This window comes from Aethalodelphis obliquidens, unplaced genomic scaffold, assembly GCF_003676395.1.
Source record: "Aethalodelphis obliquidens isolate GAN/ISIS:26980383/991018 unplaced genomic scaffold, ASM367639v1 scaffold5, whole genome shotgun sequence".
NCBI classification, from domain to species: Eukaryota; Metazoa; Chordata; class Mammalia; order Artiodactyla; family Delphinidae; genus Aethalodelphis; species Aethalodelphis obliquidens.
Window position 1 is genome coordinate 60844226 of NW_020837949.1, and position 25248 is coordinate 60869473.

Sequence of the window (25248 nt, forward strand, 5' to 3'; positions counted from 1 at the left end):
ACCTGTGAAAGGAGGGGCCTGACCCCATTACCTCTATGACCCTTTTTAGCCCCGACATTCTGGCCACACTGTGGAGGTGCGGGTTTTCTCACCTCACTGTTAGCAACGAATTGAAGCATTTGGGAGGGGGTGAGGGAAGGACCACTGGGCTAGGAGAGGAGACGAATTTAAATGGCTGTTAGATTCTGAGCAGGTGCGTTTCTTCCTGAGACATGATTTACCTAACCGCAGAATGAGGAGGTTAGATAACTCAATGGCAAGGTCCCAGCTGACTGAGTTTTGTGCATATGATTTACGGACTCTTTCTTCTTAACTCCCCAGGAATCTTTTTCCCTATTGCTTTCCACACCTCAGGACTCTGGAGGGGAGATGAGGCGTGGAGGATAACGCGTTTGAAGGAGATTTGAGGGGATTCTTGAATCTGTTGCTGGCTCATGTGGCTGTTGATTTGGGGGGCTTTATCTTCCGGGATTTGATACCTGCCTTGCCAGCGATATTCCCGAATGAGTGCTCATTAAAAAAACCTGCCAAGGTGCTCCGGAAATTGGAAAAAGAAAAATCGGGGGGGGGGTTATTATTAGTTTTTGGAAACCGAGTCCATCAGTTTGCCTAAAGCCAATTCAGGTGCCTATCTAGAGTCTCCAGTTTAGTCCCGCAGTTGCCTTAAGCTAAGAAGTTCCTGTTTGAGACGTCACGCGGCAATTTAAGATGGAAATCTGATGTGCCGTGATTAAATGATAGTTTGCATCTCTCCGTGTTTATTTAGCACTTAGCATCTATGTAAATATATTTGCCTTTTAATGTTGCTGTCACTGAAACATCTGAAGGATTTCGTTAGCAGATGCAGGGTGCATGTCAGTTGGTGCATAAAAAAGTGGTTGTCGGTGCAAGTGAGCAGAGCCTCTTTTATATTCCGTGCAGAGCCTTAACATCTTGTGCACTTCAGGGTTTGGAAACCAAGTTGATTGCATTATATAGGGTAGAGTACACATGAATATCTTTAATAGCAACTGTTTTTTAAAGAGCAGCCCTTAAAGCACCAGATGCTAATAGCACTGTTTTATGACAGTTAAAAAACCACTTTTGCCTACAAGAGCATCTTTTTTCTAAACAGGGAGATGAGCAAGAAGATAATTTAAAATAGCTTCTTGGATATTTTTTCAGTCACGTGAAATTTATTACGTGATATCTAATGCACAGAGAAGAGTATATATAGCTGATAGGTATAGTTTCCAGAGAAATGAAATGAGCCCATGTGGGCCTCTCATTTAGAGTAAGAAATGGAACTTCACCATTAGGGGTGGGCATCCTCAGTTAAGTCCTCCTCTCTACCAGCCAGAAAGAAACACTCTCTTGAACTTTGTGTTAAGCACCCTAAGCTTTTCTGTATAGTTTTATCACGCGTGTAGCCGTTTGTAAATGGTGTGGTACCGATTTATCGTCCTGTCAGGAGTGTAGGAGAATTCCAGTTGATCCACATCACCTCATAGACCAGGGTAGGTGGTAGAACATCAGCCATGTAGTCCCCATTCCAAGCAGCAAAGAAGTGGGCAGACAAAAGGGTCTACCTTCATGGGACTCAGCTCCCGGAAGTCCTTTACACCTTGGAGTTCTACTTATTAGGTTAAGAACTTTCCCTTCTATTCCTAGTTTGATAAAAGTTTTAACTGAGTGTTTATGGAGTTTGATCAAATGCATTTTTTTTGCCTTGAGATGATTGAGAGGAATATATTTTTCAGTGGTGAATAACACATTCCTGGAAGAAACACAGCTTGGTTATGATATCTTTTATTCCGTATTCCTGGATTTGATTTGCTATTGTTTTGTTTAGGATTTTTGCATTCATGTTCATGAGTGAGACTGGCCTGTAGTTTTTCTTGCTTGTATATAATCTTTGTCAGATTTTGGTATTATTAGCATTAGAGTAGTCTCATGAAATCAGTTATGGAGTGCTTTCTCTATTCTCTAGATTTTGTGTAAACTTGGAGATACCTGTTCATTGACTGTTAGGTAGAACTCACCTGTAAAACGTTCTGGGTTTGGTATAGTAACCTGTACCTTCTGCTTTAAGCATACCCCACAAGTTTTTCATAAGTAGGTGTTCATCATCATTAAGTTTTAAATATTTTCTAGTTTACAGCATATTTCTTCTTTGATTCAAGGGTTGTTTTTGTTTCCAAATATATAGGTTTTATTTATTAAAGTTGTTTTGCTGTTAATTTCTAGTGTAATTACATTATCATCAAATGGTATGGTCTGTCTGATACTAACTCTGAAAGTATGAGACTTGCTTTAAGACATCAAGTTTTTGCAAATGTTTCATGTATTCTTCGGAAAAAAATTGTGTTTTCCAGTTATTGGATCAAACTTGTTAATTGCAGTATTCAGCTGTTTCTATTTTCTTACCTTTTGTCTGATTAATGTCTCAATTATAGAGATAATTACAAATGGTAGCATTGGCAGTTTCTCCTTGAACTTCTGATGACTTGTGCTATATTTTTTTGAAGATTTGGTTTTCACTACATACAAGATGAAGATTATGAAATAAAATGGTGCGATGAAGTAGTGACTATCTCAAATCATGCTTTTTGCCTTAAAGTTAATTTTGTTGCTACTACTGTAGACACATCGGCTTTCTTTTTGTTAGAATTTGTTTGCTGTCTCTTTTTCCTTCCAGTACTTCACCTAAGGGAGGCAAGACTCATGAGCTTGGATGTTCATTTCCTCATCTCTTTGGTGGCTTATCAGAGAGCTGACCTGGCAGGTCTCAGCTCAAAGGAGGAGCAGACTGATACCAGCCTGTGGGCTCCAGCAGCTCCTTCCCAGCAAGGCGCTTCTTTAAGCAGTAAGCTTCCATTATGACAGAATTGCCCAAATGTGTGGAGGCTGGATTCTTATTATTTGTTTTAATTGAAGTATAATTAATTTACAATATTGTGTTAGTTACAGGTGTACAAAGTGACTGAGTTTTATGTTCCTTTCAGAATCTTTTCCATTGTAGGTTATTATAAGATACTGAATATCGTTCCTTGTGCTATACAGTAAATCTCTGTGGCTTATCTATTTTATGTGTAGTAGTTCCTATCTGTTAATCCCGTACTTCTAATTTATCCCTCCCTGCTTCCCTCTCCCCTTTGATAACCATAAATTTGTTTTCTATGTCTGAGTCTGTTTTGTATATAGATTAATTTTTTTATTTTTTAGATTCCACATATAAGTGATGTCATATAGTATTTGTCTCTCTCTGTCTGACTTACTTAGTATAATATTCTTTAGGTCCATCCATGTTGCTGGAAATAGCAGTATTTCATTCTTTTTTATGGCTGAGTAATCGTCCACTCTGTGTGTGTGTGTGTGTGTGTGTGTGTGTATACATATACTACCTCTTTTTTCTTTTTTTAAAAATTTACTTATTTTTTGGCTGTGTTGGGTCTTCGTTGCTGCTCGCGGGCTTCTCCTTAGTTGCGGCGAGCAGGGGCTACTCTTCGTTGCAGTGCACCGGCTTCTCATTGCGGTGGCTTCTCTTGTTGCGGAGCACGGGCTCTAGGCGTGCAGGTTTCATTAGTTGTAGCATGTGGGCTCAGTAATTGTGGCTCGCGAGCTCTAGAGCCTAGACTCAGTAGTTGTGGAGCACGGGCTTAGCTGCTCCGCGGCATGTGGGATCTTCCAGGATCAGGGCTCAAACCCGTGTCCCCTGCATTGGCAGGCGGATTCTTAACCACTGCAGCACCAGGGAAACCCCATACCACCTCTTTTTAAGCCAGTCATCTGTTGATGGGCATTTGGGTTGTTTCTATGTCTTCGCTATTGTAAATAGTGCTGCTATGAACATTGGGGTGCATGTATCTTTTCTAATTAGAGTTTTCATCTTTTCTGGATATATGCTCAGGAGTGGGATTGCTGGATCATATGGTAGTCTAATTTAGTATTTTAAGGAACCTCTGTACTGTTTTTCATAGTGGCTGCACCAATTTACATTCCCACCAACAGTGTAGGAGGGTTCCCTTTTCTCCACACCCTCCACAGCATTTATTATTTGTAGACTTTTTGATGATGGCCATTCTGACAGGTGTGAGGTGATACCTCATTGTGGTTTTGAATTTCATTTCCCTGATAATTAGCTATGTTGAGCATCTTTTCACGTGCCTGTTTGCCATCTGTATGTCTTCTTTAGAAAAATGTCTATTTAGGTCTTCTGCCAATTTATTGATTGGGATGTTTGTTTTTTCAGTGTTGAGTTATATGAGCTGTTTGTATATTTTGGATATTAACCCCTTGTCAGTCACATCATTTGCAAATATCTTCTCCCATTCCATAGGTTATGTTTTTGTTTTGTTTATGGTTTCCTTTGCTATGCCAAAGCTTTTAAGTTTGATTAGGTTCCCATTTGTTTATTTTTGCTTTTGTTTCTTTTGCCTTGGGAGACTGATCTACAAAAGTACTGCTACATTTTATATGAGAGAATGTTTTACCTATGTTCTCTTCTAGGAGTTTTATGGTGCCATGTCTTATATTAAGGTCTTTAAACCATTTTGAGTTTATTTTTGTATGTGGTGTGAGGGAGTGTTCTGATTTCATTGACTTACTTGTAGCTGTTCAGCTTTCCCAACACCACTTGTTGAAGAGAATTTCTTTTCTTCATTGTATATTCTTGCCTCCTTTGTTGAAGATTAATTGCCTGTAGGTGTGTGGGTTTATTTCTGGGCTCTCTATTCTCTTCCATTGATCTTTATGTCTGTTTTTGTGCTATTACCACACCGTTTTGATTACAATAGCTTTGCAGTATAATGTGAAGTCTGGAATGGTTATGTGGAAGCTGGATTCTTTTTTTCTGGGAACACTAGTGTGTGGTGGATCATGAGTGCTTTGCCACTTCTGTGCTTGTTATGTTATCGCCAGTACACCTTATTTGATATTTATACTGTGTGACCCTTGTGGTATTTGTGTCTGCGTTGGCCTGATAACTTTCAACTTTTCTGGGTCCTTATGTTTTAGGTGCTTCTCTTGTAAATGGTGCATATAGTTAGAGTTTAGTTTTTCTATCTTTCGTCCATTTACATCGATTGTGGCTCCTGATATTTTTGGATTCATTTTAACAGTCATTTTGTGCTTCCTGTGTGTTCTGCTTTTTTTTGTTGTTGTTTATTTTTTTCTCCTGTCTTGCCTTCTTTTGAATTGACTTTTTATTTTTTTCCCATAATTCCACTTTATTCCTCTGTATTAGTTTGAATGTTACATATTCTTTAATAAAATATTTTGTGGTCACGCTTTAACAAACACATTAAAGTCTAAAGTTACTTTACTCTGTGTCAAGACAAGAACCTACAACTCCACTGACCTTTTTCCAATTGTATGCTGTTGTCTAGAGTTTTAGTTCTATCTTGATTCCTTTTAACTCCACAAATTAGGCATTATTATTATCTTATGCAGTTAATATTTGCTTGGAATTATTCATATATGTATCATTTTCTTCACTTACTATTTATTTTTACATCTCAACTTTTTTTCTGTTGTTTCCTCCCCTTTTTTTTGAGGTACCTTCTTCGGAAGTTCTTTCAGTGAAAATTGTTGGCAGTACATTCCATCAGTTTGTGTTTTTCTGAATATGGTTATTTCATTCTTGTTTTCAAAAGATAGGTTTATTATCTATCTACATAGAATTCTAAATGGACAATTAATTTCTCTCAAGACTACTCTGATATTATTTTACTCTTATAATATTTGCTTTTCTTTTAAATTGTGATTTTGTTCTTTCATGTCTCTATCTGCTTGATCTTCAGTTTGTTTTTGGTATTCTGCAGTTTTACTGTATAATGTATCCTGATGAGGAGTTCTTTTATTTAGTTTTCTGCTGAATATGTTGTGCTTTGTGAATCTGATGATCTTGTCTTTATCAGCACTTGGACATTTTCAACCATTATCTCTTTGAATATTGCTTCTCTCCTATTCTCTAACTCCTTCTGGAACTCTGATTAGAAGTAGGAAGGACCTCATGTGCTCTTGATCTCTGTTTTAGAATTCAGTGGTTTTGATTCTTTGTGCTGAATTCTGGATAATTTTTTCTAATTTTCCAGTTTACTAATTCTTTATGCAGTTGTGAGTCATTTGCTTTAATTTTAATACTAGTTTTTATTTGTTTCTAGAAGTTCTGTTTAGTTCTTTTTACAAATCTTAGTAGTTTTTACTGATACTCTTTTGTCATAGTCTTAGGTCTCCCTTTATTTCTCCATATATTACAGAATATAAAGTAAGTCTGTTTATGGTCTAGTTTTGATACCCACAGTCTTGATGGGTCTGATTCTGTAGAGTTTTTTGATTCTGTTGACTCTTGCTTACTGTGGCTTATTTCTTTATTTGTACAGTATTTTTTGATTATGAATTCATGTTTCTTGGAACTTTTTTGTTGATTTTTTTGAGGTTTAGTTTGAGGGTATTTTACTCCAGAGAAGATCTTTGTTTCCTTCTTCCAAAGATGTTTAGCCACAGACTTTGTCCTTGTTCCCTGTGGGACATGGATAATTAAAACTCAGGCTTTTAGTCATTAGAAATCAAAAGTGGCCACAGGGAAAATGTTAACTCTAGTATTTGCATATACCCTTGTGGATTTATAGATTCTTTTCTGGCTTCTGTAGATTTTCTTTATTCTTTTATTGGGTTAGCCACACATTAAAAATACATATTTATATTTAAGACATTACCACAAGTACTCTTTTAGAGAGCCAATGTGGGGATTCTGTTAGTTGTTGAGGATAACAAGGTCTTGGTGAAGGTATAGTAGGGAACTGGGGAGTGGCGAGAATTAAGGATGAAGCTAAGTAGAGACCAGAATTTGGAATGTCTTCCTTATATGCCATGCCAAGGAGTTGAGCTTAATAGTGATGCTGGAGGAGAGCGCTGGAAAGGGAGTGATCGATTTGACATTTTAGGTTGAGTATTCTGGTTTCATGATGATGAATGTCTAGGAATATCCTGATCAAGGTGCTTTTGGTACAAGTAACATGACCTTTTTAAACAAGCTTTAACTTTTTTTTTTGATTGATTGATTGTGGTAAAATGTACATAAAAATTGCCATCTTAACCATTTTTAATTGGATGGCTCAGTGGCATTAGGTGCATTCACATTATTGTACAACCATTGCTGTCATCCATCTCCCAAACTTTGTCATCATCCCATACTAAAACTCTCTGCCCATTATACAGTCTATGAATTTGACTACTCTAGGTACCTCATATAAGTAGAATCATACAATGTTTGTCCTTTTCTGTCTGGCTTATTTCACTTATCATAATGTCTTCAAGGTTCTTCTATGTTGTAGCATGTATCAGAGTTTCATTCCTTTTAATGCTGAATAATAGTCCATTGTATGTAGTAAATACCATATTTTGTTTATCCACTCTTTATTTTGGGTACATTTGGATTGTCTCCACCTTCTAGCCAGTTTACTTTTCGGTCAAAAGGAAACTGATTAGAACTATTTTGGGTTAGCTTGACTAGCCTAAGGTTTATTAGCCTTATAAGGCACTGAAGCCATGAAGAGGAAAGCTTTCAGAATCCAGACTGTCTTCTGTCTCTTTTGAGACCACTTTCTCTTCAGCCAAGCAATTGTTGCTTCACTGTTTACATAGACCTGCATGGTTACCCCAAACTTTGTGAACGGCTCTTGGGAGAATCTAATTTGCCAGCTCAAGTCACTTGGCCATACATCTTCCAAACAACTATGGTGTAGAAGGGGACTTGGGGAGGATTGGGTACAAAGATGTTGGGAACATAGCGGGGTCCACTATGTTGGAGAGACACCCAAGGGGGTTGCAGTAATCAAACTGGAGATGTTGGTGAGCTGAACCCAAGTAGGGGCAGTAGGAATAGAGAGAAACCAAAAGTTTCATGAGATATCATGGGGTTGCAGGACTTAGTGGGTGGGGGAGAGTGGATGAAAGGGAGAGGGTGAAATTAAGGTAACACTTACGGTTCTGTCTCTAGCAGCTGTTTGGACCACCATGCTTTTTTTCTGAGATAGAGAGTAGAGTAGGACATGTGTGCTGGGAAGATGACTCAGCCTTGGACACTGAAGCACTACAGCACAGGGTGAAGGATATAGACCTAGATTAAATCTTGATACTTAGGTGACTTTTGGAAAAATTATCCTGTCAGAGCTTCAGTTTCTGTATAAACATGGGAGATAATAAAGCTTCATGGGGTTATTTTAAGCATTAAATAAGATTTGCATATGTAAATCCCTGAGCACAGTGCCTGGTTACACTAAGTACTTAAATAATAAATTGTAAGTTATAACTGTTAGTAGCATGAGCAAATTGTCCTAAAGTATCTGCTGGACATCTTAGTGATGATGAACGATGTTAGTAAAGGTGGAAGAAAACCCCAGGGTGCTTCCCCAGAAGGAAGGAAGTGTGTGGGCTTGTCTGAGAGTGAGAATCCTGAAGCATCTGGGTGATGGTATGTTTTGCCCAGCTCTGCTCAGCAGCCTGGATGGAAGAGACTGTGTCCTCTTACAACCATTTGAGTGTTACCAAGATGTTGTCTATACTGTTCAACAGTTTCTTGTGGAAAATTATCGTCAGGGAGTTATTTTTCCTCTTGATCTTTCAGTCTGTATTTTCCCTTCCTTATGTTTATTCATTGAAGCAGAGACTGGGGGAGCGGGCTACTTTCGTCTTCCTCACTGAACTTTCTATTGCAGGCAGCTTCTTGTTTCCGTGTCTAGTCCTGGAAGAGAGGTGGTTGCACATGTTCCTTGGCTTGTTCAATTCACAGTGGCTAACAGAAACTCATCATGTGTGGGTCTGCCAGGCCGAGATCGAGTCTTCCGTGGCTCAGACCGTTGAGATCTCTGAATGAATTAGAGAATTAGGAGCAGTTTGTAATTCTTCAAACATGAAAGTAGATCTCTTTCCTGTGTTCTGCTCATGGAGCTTTTTCTGTCTGGGACCCTGTTTTACAAAGTCTTCCTTGGGCAGTTATAAACCATTTCCCTCCTTATTTTTCCCTGTTGCTTGCCAAGGCCAAAACTATCATATTTGAATGGAAGTAGAAGATCTCCCAGGAGAAGGGGAGGGTCAAGGGAGGGAATCCAATTTTGCCAGACTTTAGAAAGAATTCCCATGCAGTGGGATGTCTGGCAGCCTATTTTTTTCTGGTAGATACAGCTGTGTTTTAGAATTAAGTTCAGGCAATGGGGATGGATGAAATACTTTCTCCATCTTCGTGGTTCACTCTCCTGTTGTAATAGTTTGCTTGTCTATTTGCTTATTCATTCATTCATCCTTGGATAGGATTTCAGAAGATGTAGTATGTGGCAGAGAGCACAGTAATGAACTCTTGGTCAGTTGTACTTCTTGGTCAATCCCCACTGATTGTGGAGTTCATGGACATTTGACTCAGACTTTGGCATATGGTTGATAGTTATTGCCAGTTTTTTTCTTATGTTTCTTTATGTGCATTTTGATGAAAAATTGGGAGGAGGTGAAACAGTCAGCTTTCTTATTTACTCAGGAGTCTGAAGCAAGTCTTCAGACAGGTAACAATATTTGACTAGACTGTTAACAACTTGTTAGCCGCTTGCTTGGCCCATGCTGGTTTTACACAGGACTCGGCACCATGCTTTGTGCCCACTGGTCTTGTGAGAGGTGGTAGAGAGGCAGGCCAAAAGGCAGCAAATAGATTAGATAGTTCCTTGAATTTGGAGAAACTGCCTTGTTTGGTGTTGTTCTCTAGGGCCTAGAACTGTGCCGGGCTAGTATTTGGCCTTCAAAACATGTTGGTTGAATGAATTAAAAAGTGAGCAAATGAACAAACGACTGAATTTTAGAAGTTTGTTTTTATTTAGGAAGGAAATACTTTTGATGATGCAGTTAGATTGTACTGGAAGTCGAATGATGTAGATTTTTAATGGGCAATTGAGGAGTGAGTTTTTTTGGAAGATGTATGTAATGGTCCCTGTTGTGTGTTAGATGTATTTAAGTGAGCAAATAAAGATATTTAAAGACCCACACTGAATAATGCTTTATTTTATTTTTTTAAATTCTCCGTTTCTCTGTGCTATAGAGAGTTGTAAAGAGGGGTGATCTCACAATTGGTCTACTTCGTTCTTCCTTACGACTTTATTAAATAAATCACCTATTTAAATAAATCACCTAAGGTATTTGTTTCATGTGAAGAGATGCTTTTGTTAGAGTTGCCTGGGGTCTTTTTCAGGGTGTGTTTTCATTTTAGATTTACAACATTGAACACAGTGGTTAGAAACTAGTATTTTATTGGTAGGTATTAGTGTTATTTAAGCCAAAATCAAATTTTTTTGTGTGACAGTTACGTAGAATTATACTTGTAACTTTTCTAAAACATAAAAATATGTAATTGTGTCATTAATTTAGAGGAGTCGGGATAACACTAAAGCCTTTAAATTACATTCTTCGTCAATGAATGAGACCAAAATGGTATAACTTATAAGTGTGGTTTGTTATAAGCTCTCAAAGGCAGCAACTTTATCTTCTAAGCTTATATCTCTTCACACTATTTAACATCCTTCTTTAGAAAAAAAAGAATGGTTTTTGCACGTCCTGCATTAAAAAGGGAAGTTTTTGTTTGTTTTAATAAAACCTCTTGAAATTAAGATGGCTTCTGACTAGAATGCATCACATACTAGGTGATTGCACCTATCTACAGAGGAGTAGTTTACAACAAAGAATTATCTGGTCTAAAATGCTGAGAGTGAAGAGGTTGAGAAACTCTGGTCTAATGTAATAGGTGATTTCCTCTCCCCTAAATTAGTAGAATCAGTGGAGACTTTTTTATGCTATCCTGTTTTTCATTTTATGAGTAAGAGACAGTAGTGGAAAAAAGCAGTCAGTCTTTATCATTGCCAGGCTACCATTCTTGATTCTGAAAATAATAGGGTAGTTAATTAAAAGGAAAACAAAACCCCCAAATCCAACAACAGCAGCAAAACTACACAAAACTTCCCATGATTCTGATAGAGACTTTGAGGGGTGATAATTTACAGAGAAATGCAGGAGAGTAAAATTGTCTGGGATCTCTTTTACCTTAGTGAGACTGTCAATTTTCAATGATGAAAAAGGGATCTGAGAAGAAAGAAGGTTCTGTTCTAAAATTTTCTTGAGCCAACTTGTGACTTTTCAAAATAACTTTATCATGTGCTTGAAAAGCAATTCTGCTAGAGAAAATTAGTAATTCCAGATCATGTAATGCTTCCATGATAGCAGGATTTTATTATTATGGTGACAACTAAGATTGCAAACGGTTCCTGGTTGTAGGTATCTTGCATGGGAATGAGGAGTAGCTGGCTGTTGAGATTATCAAATGCAACCCGGTGTTGCTGTCCATGGCAAATAAAGCCAAGTGTTAAAAGTCATCAAGTTGAGGCGATGAACTACACCCCCCTCCCCCCATTGCCTTCAGTACTCTTTTAACCTAGGATTTCCTGTATTATATTTAAGGATTTCATGTTTGAATCCTACGTGTCCCATTTCTGAAAAGCTTTTCCTGCCTTTAATTTAATATAAACTAAAATAAGAAAAGGATTTAAACTGTAAGAATAGAAAAAAAAAAGTAAAAAACTATAAATTCAAGGAAAAAAATCCCAGCTTCACCCCTGTTGAAATCTATACTGTGAAGTTCTTCAGAGCTCCTCTGCACTCTTCTAGAACCCTCCCTTGCCTATGCTTTATAATCATCAATTTGTAGCTTGAGGTCTTCCGACTTTCTAAGTATTTTAGATGTTCTGTTTTGGCTGAAAATAATACATGTTTAATGTCTCAGTTTGCTAAAAGCAACTATATAGTCATATAGGGAAGTGAGTTTTATTAAATCATGTACCTTCAATTTTTAACGCCTGTTATATGTGTTCATGATACCACTTTCCAGTTAGGTGACAAGTGAAAAGGTTAGGAGTGATAACTTAGAAGACAGACTCTCTTAAAAATGAGATTGTCACCATTGCTTTGTATTCATCTGGGTTTGTTGTAAAAGCTGCACTAGTGTTCTGAGGGCATCTCTGAGCTACCCCAGATCAGTGGAAATGAAATGGAAATATGAGTTCAAGGAGAAAATAGAACAATGTCAAATTTCCTGCTGTTAGAAAAGAAGGAACTTGCTTATATATTTTAAAATGGCTGATGGTGGATATTAAAATGCTGTGGTGTTTAGATTACATGAGATAAATTTAAAAGAATGATACAGTTGTTTTATTTCAACATATAAATATAATATGCTAGAAACTACATTCTCTATAATTTTCAGTGTAAAGGTTTAGATGTCAACTTAAAATGTACAAGAGAGCACATGATCTTACAAAATTCTTTTAGGGAGTGTGTGAGCACCAAAGTAGGATTAGTGTCTTTGAAACTTTTTTGTCTCCAACCTAAACATGAAATGTGACATTTCATGTCAGGACCTAGTACATGCACCCACAAGCCAAAGTTCATAAACATTACTTACCACATGTGACACTCTCTGATAAACTTTTTGCTTCTCCTTTCTTTTTTCTCTTCCTCTTTTTCCCCCCCCTATTTCATTCTATTCAAAGATCTGGTCATGATTCACTAAATTGAGTTTATTTCCAGTAAAGGGTTGAGACCTACAGTTTGGAAAACAGCTGTAGATCCAAGATTCAGTTTGTTTTTATTTTCTTTCCTGAGTGGTTTTTTTTTTTTGGCGAGGGTGGGTAGGATTCTGAGCAAAAATCAGACAGACGGAAATAAAATTTCTATTAATGCATTAATTCATTGGCCTTCAAACTGTTCTGGGAGCTCATCTGCGACATCAGTTGAAATGTCTTTCCTGGCTCCCCTCTTGCTTATCCTCTTAGATGCCTGTACCTCTCATGACACCATGACACCAATATCACAAACTTTCAAAGATAAAAAACCCAGATGAATGGAAAAACAGAGGGAGAATATTTGGGTAATCCTAATTGGGACTCTGAAGGTAATGGATACACTTTAAAAGAGGACAAAATCATCTCCTTCATACAAATAAAAATCTGTCAGAGACTTATTAATTCATCAGTTAAGGAAGAAATTAGTAGTATATTACAACTGGTTCAAAAGAAAACTCAAAGTATCACCACACAATACAGTCAAATAAGGGAATGTTGAATTTATTAATTATTGCAAAACTGGTCACTGTCCCTAGGGTAGCGTTATTGCATCCTGTGGATAGGGATTATTTGTATGCCTATCAATTTTCTGCAAGTTATCAACTGTCTCTACAGAGTTGTAACATAACCGAGTCAGATAAACAGAGGTGGAGATAACCAGGACAGACGTGCTAGCCGTAATAGCCACTAAATTCCGAAGTCTTTTACAGTTTTTCCTTATTCTGATTAGATTTAGGCTATTAAACTAGGTCTAAAACTTTGACACCTGAAGGCCAAATCCAGTTTGAAGAGGATTTATTCAGTCTGCAGAGTATTTTAAAAACTTTTTGAATTTGTTGCTATCATCTAAAAACTAGGTTTTTACATAATAGTTGGATTTCTAGTTTGTCTTGAAGAATCAGACTTGGTGACACTGGGCCCACATCCCTTCATGGAACAGTGGTTGGAGCTGCCAAAGGTACTTAAAAAAAATTTTTTTTTAAATCTTTATTTTTGTAGAGTTACCATCTGATCCAGCAATCTCAGTCCTGGGCATATATCCAGAAAAGGTGAAAACTCTAATTAAAAAAGATACATGTACCCCAATGTTCATAGCAGCACAATTTATAATAGCCAAGACATGGAAGCAACCTAAGTGAATGGATAAAGAAGTTGTGGTACAATGGAGTATTACTCAGCCATAAAAAAGAATAAAATAATGCCATTTGCAGCAACATGGATGGACTTGGAGATTATCATACTAAAAGAAGTAAGTCAGAAAGAGAAAGCCAAATATCATATAATATTACTTACTTGTGAAATCTAAAAAAATGATACAAATGAACTTATTTACCAAACAGAAACAGACTCACAGACACAGAAAACAGTCATGGTTACCGAAGGGGGTAGGGGAGGGATAAATTAGGAGTTTGGGATTAACAGATACACACTACTATATGTAAAATAGATGGCAATAAGGACCTACTGTCTAGCACAGGGAACTATATTCAATAATGGAAAAGATTCTGAAAATAATATATATATAAACTGAATCACTTTGCTATACACCTGAAAGTAACACAGCACACAGGAACATACAGTTTTCTTGATTGTAAATCAAGCATACGTCATTAAAAATTTTTTAAATATTTTTTATTGTAAAACAATATATGATATTTGATTTAGAAAAAAGCAAATACTACAAAAGAAACATAAATTAAATATAAACTAGTCATGCTTCCTGGTAAGAACAACTATTAGGTTTGGTGTATATTTCTCCATATTTTTTTCCCTAAGAATGTACAAAACTTATTTGCACATAGAAAATAGAAATTACCTTTATAATTAGAAAGCCTGCTAGTTTCATTTTGAAAAAGCAAATAAGTTGGAAAAAGTACTAGAAAGGATGAAATAGTATAAAACACATACTTCAGCTAAAATGTTCTCCAAGAGGCCTGGGTGACAGTGAGAGCAGGAGTTCTGAGTCCAAGGCCCATGGTCCCACACACAGGCATCAAAGGGAGGGACCTTCAGACAGAGGCAGCCTTACATCTTCAATTTACATTCCCCAGAGGTTCCTAGATGCGTTGGGACCATCTTGGGTGGTGGCCAGGAGTCAGTGGGAAGATGCCCTAACTGTAGCCTCAGCCTTGTCCTAATTTTTTTAGTGATGGTTATTTTTTTTTTTTCACTTTGGCCATAACAGCAAATGCAAATCTGATTCCAGGCTTTCCCAGCTCAAAACCTTTCAAAGCTCTTTCACTGGTTCCTCAGAAGCCTTGTTTTGGTGAATGGCTCCTCCTCGTGGCTCGCTGGGCATCTCCCCGCTCCCTAGAGGTGCCATCTTTAGACCAAGCCTGCACTTTCCTTCACTCCTGTCTCAGACTCGGCTGGTTTCACTCTTAGTTATCTGCCTGGCATTTGAATTTACCCCCCTGGATTATACTGAAGAGGTCAGTTGTTTCTGCAGTTTTGAAATGTGAAACAATATAGTTGAGTTAACATTTTAGTCCTGGTACGACAGCCAAGTATGTTTTTGAAAAATTTGAAGAAATGGGGGTATACACATCCGTTTGGTGATAATTAAAGGGGTGTATTTTCATATTATAATTTGAGATGTTAGAGATCAGGATCTCAGTCCCTGAACTTCTATATTTTCAGTTTGAAATACCACTGATGTTTATAATTTCAGCTACCACTTACATGCTAACAGCTCCCAAATTCCAACTTATTCCTTTCATTGGAGCACTAGGTCCTATTTTTCCAACTGCATTTCATATATTTCCATTTGGACCAGTCATTGTTTCCCTACATGTAAACTTGTCTGAAGTGGAGTTAATTTTTTTCTTCTCTTAAATTTCCTTTTCCGACTTTCCTTTTCTTATTCTTAATGTCACTTTCTTTACTCCCTCAGGCTTGAAACTTCAGTCGTCTTTTAGTAATTCCTTTCCATCAGTATTTTGTAGAGTTGGAAGTCACTAGGTCCTGTTTCACATTTCTGTACACCCCTTCTTTTTCATTCAAACTTCTCCCACCATAGTCCAGTCCCTTTTGCTACAACGTTCTAACTTCATGGCTCTACTCTCTCAATCAGTCTCTCCAGCATTTTATTTTATTTTATTGAAATATAGTTGGTTTACAGTGTCATGTTAGTTTGAGGTATACAGCATGGTGATTCAGTTATACATATATATACATATATAATGTATATATATTTTTTCTTTTTGATATTTTTTTTCTATTATAGGTTATTACAAGATATTGAGTATAGTTCCCTGTGCTATACAGTAGGTCCTTGTTGGTTATCTATTTTATATACAGTAGGGTATATATGTTAATCTCAAACTCCTAATTTATCCCTTCCCTCCTTTCCCCCTTGGTAACCATAAGTTTGTTTCCTATGTCTGTGGGTCTCTTTCTGTTTTGTATATAAGTTCATTTTTATCATTTTTTTTCTGGATTCCACATGTAAGCAATATCATATGATATTTGTATTTCTCTCTCTGGCTTACTTCACTTAGTATGATAATCACTCGGTCCAACCACGTTGTCTAACCTATTGTCTTAAATTTAATCTTTCTGAAACACTACTTTCCTCAAGATCCTAGACTAGAAAATAATATTAAATGAATCCCGGTAAGCCACTCTGGATATTCTAACATTTTCTTGACTTAGTAGCCCTTTTAATAATTTGTCTCTTCTTTTGTATTCTTCATTTCTGTTGCTTACCTCCACGCTTCTAGTGAGGTTACTCTCTCTGCTGTCTCCTAAACACTCTCTGTTCATTGTTCCTGGTGATCCTTCTTATAGGAGAGGCCTTCCTTCTCTTCTTGGTTTATATCTGTGCCCATCAGATGAAGTTAAACTCAAGACTACCTGTTTGTGAAGTGTAACAGGGCTCTTCTCATTCTCATTGAGCCTTCTGGAATGTTTTGTACCGTTTAATGCTGTTTTGGGTAATATAATCTTGTCTTTCAAGATTAAAACTATCAAAAGTATGGGACCATTGTCTTTTTTGGTATCTCTCGGAAGAAATTAGGAAACTTGTTACCTAAATTTGTATTCCTTTTGTCTAACCATGCAATTCACAACCCACCACACAGAAGAAGAGGAGGATTAAACATGGTTCAGGATTTTAGTTTTTCAGCAGTATGGAATTTACATATTTATTGGATTTTGACACAATGTGAAGAAAAAATGTGTGTATGTATATTTTTTCTTATGTAGTTAAGTGGCTGCTGTTTATCAGTCCCACATATACATTTCAGTCTATTTGACATATTTATATTGTCAAATAGTCTGTTGAAATTGAAAGAAGGTGATCAAATTGAGAAAACCAGGTTACCTTAATCCTTTTGTCATGGGTAATATCACTTAAAAGGTAAGTCTTAGAATAATAGGAAAAAAATAAATATATCACTTGTGCTGCCCTCCTTCAGAGCAGTAGGATCTGTGCTGTGTAGCAATCAGGGTCGCTTTCTGTATGCAGTCTGCGTGCCATTAAAAGTGAAGACACTGTCCTTTTATTTTTCAGTTTTGTGTGAATGCATAGAGAAAGAAGTATCTTGCTTTGTATACAAGACTGCATTTGTAACACACACAAAGTCATTTAAGAGACTTGAGACAATTTTACTAATAATTGTGAACTACAACATTTATATAACATCTAGAATATCATGCTAATAATGAATTTTTAAAATAGCTTTATTGGGGTATTATCAACATATGGTGAATTGTACATGTTGAAAGTGTACAATTCGATGAGTTTTGACATGTTTATATACCCTGAAACCATCACTGCAATCAAGATCATGAATATATTTATCACCCTCAAAAGTTTGCTTGTGATCCTTGGTAATTCCTCCCTCCCTGAACCTCCCATTCCCCAGGCAACCACTGATCTGCTTTCTGTCACTATACATTAGTTTGCATTTCCTAGAAGTGTTTTGTGGTCTGGCTTCTTTCACTTAGCTTGATTTTTTTGAGATTCATGCATGTCATAGCATATCTTAGGCCTTCATGCCTTTTTATTTCTGAATAGTATTATGGATATGCTACAGTTTGTTTATCCTTTTTATCTGTTGTTGGACATTTGGATTTTTTCCAGTTTGGGGCTATTACCAAAAAAGCTGTATAACGTTTGTGTACAAGTGTGGACATATGCTTTCATTTCTCTTAGGTAAATACTTAGAAGGAGGAGGTCTGGGTCATATGGTAGGTGTATGTTTACATTTTTAAGAAACTGCCACAGTACTGTATTATTACACCTACCACAGTGTATAAGAGTTCCAGTTGCTCCACATTTTTGTCAACAGTTGGCATGGCAAGCCTTTTAAATTCTTAATATTTTAATAGGTATATAGTGTTATCTCATTGAGATTTTAATTTGCATTTGCCTATTGACTAATGTTGAGCATCCTTTCATGTGGCTCTTTGCCATTCACATATCTTTTTTTTTGCTTTGGCTGCACTGGGTCTTTGTTGCTGCGTGCGGGCTTTCTCTAGTTGTGGCAAGTGGGGGCTACTCTTCATTGCGGTGCGTGGGCTTCTCATTGCAGTGGCTTCTCTTGTTGCAGAACACAGGCTCTAGGTGCATGGGCTCAGTAGTTGCAGCACGTGGGCTCTAGAGCATGTGGGCTCAGTAGTTGTGGCTCGCAGGCTCTAGAGCATGGGCTCAGTAGTTGTGGCGCACAGGCTTAGTTGCCCCGCAGCATGTGGGATCCTCCTGGACCAGGGATCGAACCCATGTCCCCTGCATTGGCAGGTGGACTCTTAATCACTGGATCACCAGGGAAGACCCACATAGCTTCTTTAGGAAAATGTCTGTTAATAGCTTTTGTCCAGTTTTTATTGGTTTGTTTTCTCATGATTGAATTTTAAGAATTCTTTATATGTTGTAGACACATGTCCTGTATCAGATTTGTGATTTGCATGGATTTTCTCCCAATCTGTGTCTTGGGCAGTGAACTCTTCATCCCCCATCCATGTAGAAGCAGTTCCAGGATTCCCATGTTTGGGGATTAGGAGGCATTCTGGGTTGGGTCCCAGCTTAGCCAGGCAAGAGTGTTGTTGCTGGCTGATAATGGATTTTTAAGAATAAATTTTGATATTTCACCCACTTATAAAATGTAAAATTTGCTTATTGTAGACAGTTTTTAACATACTGAAATCGTACCTAAGGAAATGAGGCTGGAACATGCTTGATAACTCCAGGCAGAAGAAGGCCACTGTCAAGGCCATGTAAGTCAGAAGCATGAGTGCTCATGTCTTCCCATATACTCAGCTGGGGGCAGCAGGACTGTTCCAGGCCTCCTCCACTTTTGGGATGGAGCTCCTAAATTCCTCTTAGGTTTACTCAGGATTGCCTCCAAAATGGGGTAGTTTCAGGTTGCTGTTTGTTCCCGTAAATGTAAGTTGAGGGCTACATTTGCAGTGCCTGGTCAGTATCTGGCCTAAGCACTTAATAAATACTCATAAAATATAAATATAAAGTAAGTGAAAGTCTGGAACATGGATATTGTGGAATTAGCAAATATTTTCAGAACACAGAGCTGAGCAAGGCTTGGGAAAGTAGGGGTTTAGAAAGACAGAAATGGAATTAATGAAATGTATTTCACTAATATTAGGAAATATTAAAGTCCAACACAAATGTCTTGTTAAGGGCTCCTTGTCTTTGGTGCTTTGTTGATGTAAAGCATTCAGTTTTGGTACCAAAAAGACTTGGTTTAAAATTCTAGCTCTGCTGTTTACTAGCCATATACATTTGCATCAATACTTAACCGACTTTACTTCAATTCTTTCACTTACACATTGTGAATAGTTATGTGTACCTGGCGGGATGATTGTAAGATTATAGGAGATAGAGTCTATAAGGCATTTAGGTACAGTGCGTGACACATCGTAGGAGCTCAGCAAATGTTAGTGGGGTTTTAGTTACCCCCGTTCTCTTTCCCAGTTCTAGTCTTAGGTGGGGAAAGGAAATCTGGCTGCTGGAGTGGTGACCTAACCATGCAGCTTTCTTGCTGTGGGAGGATCTTAGAATGGTATTGCCAGTCCCGCTGGGATAAATTTTTATACCACCTTGTGTGTGTTTTCAATGGTACAAAAAATATCATGGTATAAAGATAATTTGATTACAGATTTTAGTGTCTCAGGACATAGTCTTTTCATGCATGGAGTGATTAGTGTAAAGCTATATGTATGCTTAGACTTACTTAGGTACCTAATGGAATGAATCATGAATGTCAGCAGCAGTATAGATGGTACAAGGGAATCCCAAGACTTGTAAAATTGGCACAGCGTTCCCATGGAAACACATCTGAGGTGACTATTGTAGAGGAAGGAGTTAAGGCAATGGTCAGGTTGGCAGAATAACAGGTGCGAGGGTGACTGGTAGTTTCATAACCATTTTAGAGCAGTTACCAATGGATGTTTGTAGCAAACTAGTCTTTGCTGCCATTCTGAGTTCTTTTATACTGTCTCTACTACCTTTTTCCTATTCCTGACCTGTTTCTTCTGTGCGTGGATGTTTCTTGACTCTTGGAACCTAAGTTCTCTCTCCTTCTCGGATATGTTTGGAATTTTATAATGTTCTAAAGTGACAAACTGTAATATTATCATTGCCACATAAGTCATACTGTTGGTAACCTGCTGCAGCCTATTTAAGACTGTATATTCTTTAAGTTTGATTTTTTTTAGGTCATGAAAAACTTAAATGCTTCACTTAATTATTTGAATCATAAGTTCTCTACAAAATACCTGCATTCAAAAGGGATTCTGGCACTACAGCTGAGTTTGGTCTGGCTTTTATAACAACGTATCTAAACGTTGGGGGCCTGAGAATGACATCAGAACCGCTTTTGTGATTTCTGTTTGTTCTATTTCTGTCTTGTGGCCAGACATGAAAAGGTATTGGAAATTTGAGTCCTTCTATTAAAGGCTTTTCTTTTATATGTTAGAAAGGAGCCACTTTTTAAAGGGCCTCTCTCTGTGGCCACAAAGCTCCTTGTTCTAGCACTCTAATGGCATGTGACACAGTGAACCAAGCAAGCAACATGGCCACACCTACCTCCAAGGAGGGTAGAAAACTGCAGTTCTTACATGTCTCCTGATATAAGGTGGAGAGCCAGTGAATGGCCCTAATGATTCCGTGGTTACCATATACTCAGTTCTCTCTCCCTGCGGTAGACAGAGTGACTCACCCCTCCCCAAGGGCAATAACCCAAATGGCCCCATTCAGTCATAGCATCATGCTCTAAGTTCAGTATGTCTTCATCAGGTCCAGATGTGGCACCTCTTGTTGTAGAGACTTCATGAACTAAAAAGACCAGCAGTCTGTCCCTTCTGTCCCCTCTGGTAACTGGGAAAAATAACTGCCCAAACCACTGTCATCCAGAAAGGGGAGGAATGGGAGATACACAGCAGTCACCGAGTGGTAGCAATTTTGGAATCTCACTGAGCAGGCATTTTGGGGGATCCCCGCCTTGGATTGGAGAATGTTCATTAATTATGCCCAGATTCTGCTTCTCAGGAGAGCCCCGCCCCCAGTCCCGTGTTCTCCAGGCACTCCACCCAAAGTGTCTTCCTTTTCCAGTAACTTCCTTGGCTACCACTGAAGTAGGCACTGGAGAATAGACCCTCCTTGGGGGCTGAGCAGTTTTCTCTGGCAGCTTCCTGTCTGCAGCATTGTTGTAAACTTCCAACAGTCAAAGTCCTCCTTTAATTCAGACTTGTAGTTGTTTTGGCAGCACAACTCTCCAAAAATTTTGTTGGCCTCTTATCTATTTGATTATAATCAGCTTCATGTATCTGTAGCCAGACCTACAATTTTTGCTAGCTGTAACTCTTAGATTTGCTACATTTCTCATCTCTTTCACCCTTAAATGTGCCCCCCCTTTATTTATTTGAAGGTATCTTTTCTCTACGAGGCTTCAGTTGGACACTGATCCCCTTCGTCTCTTTTTCCTGACCCATTGTAGCCTAAGAATTTACTGAGTGCCACATTCATCCAGGCTGAGGCTTTAGTATCAGGTGTGATGGCTATATCCTTGATTTGATCCTTACCCAGATTGAATTTTAATCATCTGTTGTTCCTTCAAAGGCTTTCTCTGTTTTAGTTTTAACTGTTTGGGGTTGAGAAGTTAGTTGCTTCTTCCAGTCTTTTAGGTCTTTGAGTTTGAACTTTATTGTCTTACATTCCTGCTTATAAACCAACCAGTTCTTTTCTGATCTCATTTCTTTCTTGCATGGGTTTCTCTTTAATCTTAGTTATTTTTTTCATCTCATCCCTTGTCTTTTCATCTTTTCCTTTTGCTTTTCCATCTAACCTGGTTTTTTTGGTTTTTTTGGTTTTGTTTTTACCAGTTTCATACAGGTCATGTCTCCTTGTACTCTCTTGAGGGTGCCAGACTATTTCCAGACTTTTCTTTTGGCTCCATCACTATATCCAGTAAGCTCAGCCTTTGAGGATTTCAGAGGTGATTCCTTTTCCTTTACTGAAATATTTTCTTTTTCACATGGCTTGTGTTTTTCTTCTCCATTTTTTTTTCTTTTAAAAAGTGAAACCTGCTAGATGTGTTTTCTGTCAACAAATTGGCTCTTTTACCATCCACTCCGATCTACAACTCAGGGCAGGTTGACCTACACAAATCCTGGTGCAATTCTCAGTTTCTAGAAGCATCTTGCTCAGATAAAATCTTTACTTATCCTCCCTGCTTGATTTTCTGGTGGGTGGAATATATGAAACTGAAATGTGGGGCACTTGTTGCCACCAGGAACTTTTCTTTGCTGTCTCTGTCTTTTTTTTTTTTTTTTTTTTTTTTTTTTTTGCGGTAGGCGGGCCTCTCACCGTTGTGGCCTCTCCCGTTGCGGAGCACAGGCTCCGCACGCACAGGCTCAGCGGCCATGGCTCACGGGCCCAGCCGCTCCGCGGCATGTGGGATCTTCCTGGACCGGGGCACGAACCCGTGTCCCCTGCATCGGGACTCTCAACCACTGCGCCACCAGGGAAGCCCTCTTTGCTGTCTCTTATATTGCTTTACTTACAGCAACTCAGAACGTGACATGTCCTCCCAAGTTTCCTTCAACTTCCTTCCCAGTTGTTTTCTAAGAGTTGTTGCCCTGCCTGAGTGTACAAAGCTGAATGTACAAAGATGGGAGGACACAGAGGAGAGAGGGTGTGTGTGTGTGTGTGTGTGTGTGTGTGTGTGTGTGTGTGTGTGTGTGTGTATGTGTGTGTTGGGGGTAGTGCACAATAATCTCACCAACACAGATATTTGCACTGATGGGAATTTACATTTGGCTACAATTTTACAATGAATACAGTCCTTGAGTGTCTGAATCAGATAACCAGCTCTAGAGGGTGTTTGTAGTGCCTTCTTTTCTTTTTTCAGGTGGCCTTAATTTCATGAGGCTTAAGGTAGTTATGGCATGACAAGAAACCTGGACAGGGTTTGGTTTTTTTCCCCCCTTTCCTCGGTCCAGTGTCCAATTTATGGCTAGTGAGATCCTTCAAGATTCTGGTGTTATCTGTTGACTTTAGTTTTACTTGTAGAGATTTCTTGGGTTATTTCCTGCATGTTCAGAAATTGAGAGGATGAACACAGTATTTCAAACTGGAAGTCCATGCTCCTTAATTTCTGGTTTTATCTTCTGACACCTAGAGAGGGCTTGTGTTCTTAAGTTTGGGAATAGAATTCCTAAAAGTAATTGTTGTGATATCTTTATATTTGGCTTTTAAAATTTATTTGGCTGCATTGAGTCTCAGTTGCAGCAACGTGAGATCTTTCAATGCAGCGAGGGCTCTTTGTTCTCTCCAGTTGTGACGCGCAGGCTCCAGAGCACATGGGCTCAGTAGTTGCAGCACGCAGGCTCTCTAGCTGTTGGTGCACGGACTCTAGAGCATGTGAGCTCAGTAGTTGCGGTGTACAGGCTTAATTGCCCTGCAGCATGTGGGATCTTAGTTCCCTGACTAGGGATCGAACCCATGTCCCCTGCATTGGAGGGCGGATTCTTAACCACTGGACCACCAGGGAAGTCCCTGTATTTGGCTTTTTACTAAGAAGGGTAAGAGTTTTATGGTTTCATCTGAATTTGTTATTATATAGTGTTTCTATTTCAGGTAACGGAGGAAGCAGCAATGTTTCACTTCTTCAGAAAGCCTCCGGAATCTAAAAAGCCCTTGGTACCAGAGAGAGAAGCAGATGGATTTGTCCTTTTAGGTGAGTCTTTTTAGGAAACAATATCATAATTAGATGAATTATTTTTCCTTTAAAAGATTACTTGAAAAGTATATGATTGATTTTTAAACATTTTCCTGTTAATTCCAAAGTTAGTTTATGTATATGAAATCTATAAAAATATAGGTCATCAATCACTTAAAATATTGTCATCAAGTCAGACTCTTCTTATACAGTACGTTGGTTTGGATGTGTCCTTCAAATTCAATTTGTAAAATCATCCTATTTTTTCTATCCAATAAGCTAGTCAACCTTTTTAATTATGAAAAAGCAGAAGTCTTGATGAATCCTTGATAAATTCAATTTCTGTTTTATAAATAGCACCAAGCCTTGCTTCTTAAATTAGCATCAAAAATTAAATCAGGCATCCAATAAATAGTTGCTGAACGAGGTACATTTGTTTCTTTTATTGAAGTATAGTTGATTTACAATATTGTAATAACTTTCAGGTGTACAGCATGGTGATTCAATATTTTTGTAGCCTATACTCCATTCAAAGTTATTACAAGATAATGGCTATAATTCCCTGTGCTGTACAGTATGTCCTTATTGCTTATCTTTTTTATATATAGTAGTTTGTATCTCTTAATCCCATACCCCTAATTTGCCTCTGCCCTTCTCTCTCATTTTTGGTAACCACTAGTTTGTTTTCAGTATCTGTGAGTCTGTTTCTGTTTTGCATATACATTCATTTGTATTACTTTTTAGATTCCACATGTAAGTGATGTACAGTATTTGTTTTTCTCTGTCTGCCTTATTTCACTGAGCATAATATTTACTCTCCAGGTCATACATGTTGCAAATAGCAGAATTTCATTCTTTTGTATGGCTGAGTAATAGTCCTTTGTGTGTGTGTGTGTGTGTGTGTGTGTATGTATATATATATGTGTGTGTATATATATACTTCATGTTCTTAGTCCAGTCGTCTGTTAATGGGCACTTGGGTTGTTTCTGTGTCTTGGCTATTTAAACAGTGCTGCTACGAGCTTTGGGGTGCATGTATCTTTTTGAATTAGTGTTTTCATTTTTTTCTGTTTATATAACCAGGAGTGGGATTGCTGGATCATATGATAGTTCTATTTTTAGTTTTTTGGGGAACCTCCATACTGTTTTCCATAGTGGCTACACCAATTTACATTCCCAGCAACAGTGTTGAAGTACACTTTTAAATCTAAACATGTTATATAGTGTCTCCTAAATGTTAAGACTAGTTTATCTTCTATTATAAAATTAATACCTGCTAGTTATTAAAATTTTAGTGGGGCTTCCCTGGTGGCGCAGTGGTTGAGAGTCCGCCTGCTGATGCAGGGGACACGGGTTCGTGCCCCGGTCCGGGAGGATCCCACACGCCACGGAGCAGCTGGGCCCGTGAGTCATGGCCGCTGAGCCTGCGCGTCCGG

At 38.1% G+C, this 25248-nt stretch overlaps 1 protein-coding gene across 5 annotated transcripts in view; it reads left to right on the forward strand.

The window, feature by feature from the left end:
* UMAD1 (UBAP1-MVB12-associated (UMA) domain containing 1) overlaps window positions 1-25248 on the forward strand; it is a 271116-nt gene that overhangs the window by 27297 nt on the left and 218571 nt on the right. For all 5 annotated transcript variants that reach the window (XM_027102512.1, XM_027102514.1, XM_027102513.1 and 2 more), the window contains one exon: window positions 23731-23830. In XM_027102512.1, the coding sequence (XP_026958313.1) occupies window positions 23731-23830 (100 nt within the window). Of the gene's footprint in view, window positions 1-23730; window positions 23831-25248 lie in introns of those variants that run through there.